The 4,838-nt window shown below is 31.5% G+C and overlaps 1 protein-coding gene across 1 annotated transcript in view; it reads left to right on the top strand.

The window, feature by feature from the left end:
- Nucleotides 1–4,204: 4,204 nt before the first annotated feature.
- Nucleotides 4,205–4,838, top strand: part of LOC105142153 (cytochrome P450 81E8-like) — a 929-nt gene continuing 295 nt past the window's right edge. The window contains exon 1 of the mRNA XM_011049663.1: nt 4,205–4,828. Within this exon, the coding sequence (XP_011047965.1) occupies nt 4,205–4,828 (624 nt within the window). The remainder of the gene's footprint in view (nt 4,829–4,838) is intronic.

The raw sequence follows: 4,838 nt of genomic DNA on the forward strand, positions 1-4,838 counted from the left end.
TATTGTGCGAGAAGCACAACTTCTATACCGAGTGTTTCTTCTGATCTCCACCATTCAGAATCTAGACAACATTAGGAAGAACAACATATCCAAATTATAGCTGATCCGACGGTGGCTGGAGGAGAAAACAGTTGGCGACAAAGACTATTCAGAAGTGTATTTTCCTAGAACTTTTCCTCCTGTGATATCTCTCAAATGGGGACTACTATAGAAGATCCCTCCGGTGAAATATCTAAATATCGTTATGATCCAACAGTGAAAGGTGAAGTTATAGCTGTCAGATTTTATGCAATCAATATGTCTTCTCTCCAACCCCTCTCTAAACTCTCTTTTGCTTTTGCCAGTCACTCTAAGAGAAAAATATAATGATATTTATAGTGTTATCATTTTGTTAATTGCACATTTATCCCCACCCTTTTTTATCTTTTGTACATAAACTCCTAACCTTCTGTTGTTTGAATATTGAACTTTCTTGGTCTTATGTATTCATTTTGTCCCCGCAAATATTTTTTTTTTCAACAATTTAGTACTATATTCACTTTCATTTCATTTATTTCACTATTTTTATCTTGATTTAGGTTTCTTTAATTTAATTTAACCCATTTTACTATTGGTTAAATTTCTCATAATTTAATAACCCAAAAAAATTATAATTGGGAGTTTACACTCTAGTTGTTGGAATCTAGATAGAGCAAGCAATGCATTTGTTTGTCATAATAATTGACGCATCGCTTGCTATTTGTTTTTCTAGAAAAACATAGGGGTGGATGACCATAAAAAAAAAAAAATAAACATGCCCAGGCCTACACCTTTGGGTCTTTTTTCAGAGGCCCAGACGTACTGGGCCAACCAGGCCCTCATATGCCGGCCTTTTTTATTGGTTTTGTTTTCACTTTGATCCTTGACAATTGGATCTTTATTGATTTTTTTGAATTTTTTTTTGAATTTCATTCTTTAATAATTTGCTGATTTTTAATTGGACAACATAATTTATTTGAGTTTGATATTTGTTGGTTTACCGTGATCTAACAAAAAGCCCCGATATTTAGTTGGTTCTTAATTTTACGAGCGTTTATTTTTGTTATTATATAATTATATTAAAAAAATTGTTAAGCTAATTAAGCTCAGGTTATAGATTTGTCTAGTTAATTTTAATTGATTTGAAATCGAGTTTCATAATTTATTTCGAGTTATTTTTTATAGAGCTATCAAAATCTCAAGCAAATCACTTGTCATAGAGTTACTACTCGTTTTTTCAAGCAAATGTTTTTTTATGATTAAATAAAAAATAGTGTAAAAAATAATAAAATTGATAGAGTTCATAACCTAGGTCATGAGCTTAATAGATTAAGCCGTATCGATCCAATAAGTCATTGTTTTAATAGTTTTTTTTTTAAATTATGTCACCTCAAGATTTATATTAAAACTCAAACTATATTTATACCACTCATCCGACATGCTTTTAAACTTGCTAAGTCGATTGTATCATGTTTAGATAACTTTAAAATTGTTTGATTTAAAATGTGGGCTAAATAAGTAAATCAATTGCGAGTAATCCATTAACCATTAAAAAGCTTTCTTGTAACCTAAACATTTTTTTTTAATGTAACCCACGCAATCCATGTTGATAGTACAGAAAGGAGAACCCAGTTCTGCCTCAAAGACAATCAAAATTGCTCATCAATTAATTAGTCATATTGCCTTATAGAGTCAGTGATGACCCAGTCTCTGTTAGTGACCCATAACTGGAGTTCTACAGCTTCAAATTGAGCAAGACCAACTTTCTTAGTTAGCTAATATCCAAGACTATAATTACTATAAAGAAACTTGATTCTAATTCCCTCATCCTCCTACTTGAATTCTTTTTAAAAGTTAGGAGATGAATCTCTCCAGATTCATCAACCTTTCCATTTACACACAACATTCACAATTTAACTTTTTCTCTTCTATCTCAACCCCTAACCATATCATATATTGTTTAAGAGTGTTAAAAATATCTTTTTAGGAGTCAATTTATCTTATTTATTTCAATCTTCCACCTGTATAATTGACCAAAAGCATGGCCTTAAGGAACCAAGAGTTCCTTCACTATTTTCATGCTATTTTCATTAAATTCACACAAAACCAATTTTGACAACAGTTTCAATCAACCATAAATAACAAACAAATAATATTCCAAACAATCTATATGGTCAAGCTATAATGCATTATTATGAGTATAACATATCCAAATATCAACTTTATCAAATGGTGAAATTTCTAGAAATATGGGTTTAACCGAATTGACCTCAAACTTGCAATCTTATTGTGCGAGAAGCACAACTTCTATACCGAGTGTTTCTTCTAATCTCCACCATTCAGAATCTAGACAACATTAGGAAAAACAACATGTCCAAATTATAGCTCGATCCGACGGTGGCTGAAGGAGAAAACAGTTAGCAACAAAGACTGTTCAGAAGTGTATTTTCCTAGAACTTTTCCTCCTGTGATATCTCTCAAACGGGGACTACTATAGAAGATCCCTTCGGTGAAATATATAAATATCATTCTGAACCAACAGTGAAAGGTGAAGTTATAGTTATCAGATTTTATGCAATCAATATGTCTTCTCTCCAACCCCTCTTTAAACTCTCTTTTGCTTTTGCCAATCACTCTAGGATAAAAATATAATGATATTTATAGTGTTATCATTTTGTTAATTGCACATTTATCCCCACCCTTTTTTATCTTTTTTACATAAACTCCTAACTTTCTGTTGTTTGAATATTGACCTTTCTTGGTTTTATGTATTCATTTTGTCCCCGCAAATATTTTTTTTTTCAACAATTTAGTACTATATTCACTTTCATTTCATTTATTTCACTATTTTTATCTTGATTTAGGTTTCTTTAATTTAATTTAACCCATTTTACTATTGGTTAAATTTCTCATAATTTAATAACCCAAAAAAATTATAATTGGGAGTTTACACTCTAGTTGTTGGAATCTAGATAGAGCAAGCAATGCATTTGTTTGTCATAATAATTGACGCATCGCTTGCTATTTGTTTTTCTAGAAAAACACAGGGGTAGATGACCATAAAAAAAAAAAATTAAACATGCCCAGGCCTACACCTTTAGGTCTTTTTTCAGAGGCCCGGACGTACTGGGTCAACCAAGCCCTCATATGCCGGCCTTTTTATTGGTTTTTTTTTCACTTTGATCCTTGACAATTGGATCTTTATTTATTTTTTTGAATTAATTTTTTTTTTAATTTCATTCTTTAATAACTTGTTGATTTTTAATTGGGCAACATAATTTATTTGAGTTTGATATTTGTTGGTTTGTCGTGATCTAACAAAAAGCCCCGATATTTAGTTGGTTCTTAATTTTACGAGCGTTTTGTTTTTGTTATTATATAATTATATTAAAAAAATTGTTAAGCCTGATTAAGCTCAGGTTACAAATTTGTCTATTTAATTTTAATTGATTTGAAATCAAGTTTCATAATTTATTTCGAATTATTTTTTATAGAGCTATCAAAATCTCAAGCAAATCTCTTGTCATAGAGTTACTACTCATTTTTACAAGCAAATGTTTTTTTATGATTAAATAAAAAATAGTGTAAAAAATAATAAAATTGATAGAGTTCATAACCTAGGTCACGAGCTTAATAAATTAAGTCGTGAAACTCGTATCGATCCAATAAGTCATTGTTTTAATAGTTTTAAAAACAATTATGTCACCTCAAGATTTATATTAAAACTCAAACTATATTTATATCACTCATCCGACTCATCCGACATGCTTTTAAACTTATTAAGTCGACTATATCATATTTAAATAACCTTAAAATTATTTGATTTAAAATGCAGGCTAGAGAAGCAAATCAATTGTGAGGTTTCGGGATTAACCCATTAACCACTAAAAAGCTTTCTTGTAAGCTAAACATTTTTTTTAAATGTAACCCACGCAATCCATGTTGATAGTGAAAATCTAAATGGGATATTGTTGATTAAACAACTGGTGTGATGTAAAGGAATTAATCTCAAATAATGAACAACTAAAAATATTCAATTTATTATCCCGTTTTATTGAATAAGTAAATCATTGACTGAAGAATATTATTGCAATTTAATTTAAAAAATAATTATTTATTGGACTGTAGAAAACTTGGAATTTCGTGTTTTAATAAGTTTTTTTGCAAAGATTTTTATTTCGCCATCATGAAGGAACTAAACGATATTGTCTTGGCCAACCGTCCTCACTTTTTAAGTGGCAAGTACTTAAACTACAACAACACCACAATGGGCAAAGTCGAATACGGCGACCATTGGCGCAACCTTCGCCGCATAAGCGCTCTTGAAATCTTCTCCTCTGCACGCCTCACTTCCTTATTTAGCATCCGAAGAGAGGAAGTCATGGCCTTACTGCGTAGACTTCACAGTGTTTCAAGGGATGGTAACTATGCTAAGGTGGAGTTACGGTCCATGCTCTTGGACCTAACGTGTAATATTATGATGAGAATGGTTGCAGGGAAGAGGTATTATGGAGAAGACGTTAAGGAAATTGAAGAGGCTAGGATTTTTAAGGAGATCATGGAAGAGTTTGCCGAATGTATTGCCATGACAAATGTGGGGGGTCTGATTCCAATGTTGCAGTGGGTTGATTTTACTGGCCACTTGAAGAAGTTTGATATACTAAGTAAGAAGATGGATGTGTTCTTACAGGGACTGGTTGATGAGCATCGAGATGACAGGGACAGAAACACTATGATAAACCGGTTTCTCGCTTTGCAAGAAGAACAGCCTGAATACTACACTGATGACATAATCAAAGGCCATGTTCTGGTTAGTCAAA

The sequence above is a fragment of the Populus euphratica genome, unplaced genomic scaffold, assembly GCF_000495115.2.
Source record: "Populus euphratica unplaced genomic scaffold, PopEup_1.0 scaffold268.1, whole genome shotgun sequence".
Classification (NCBI taxonomy): Eukaryota; Viridiplantae; Streptophyta; class Magnoliopsida; order Malpighiales; family Salicaceae; genus Populus; species Populus euphratica.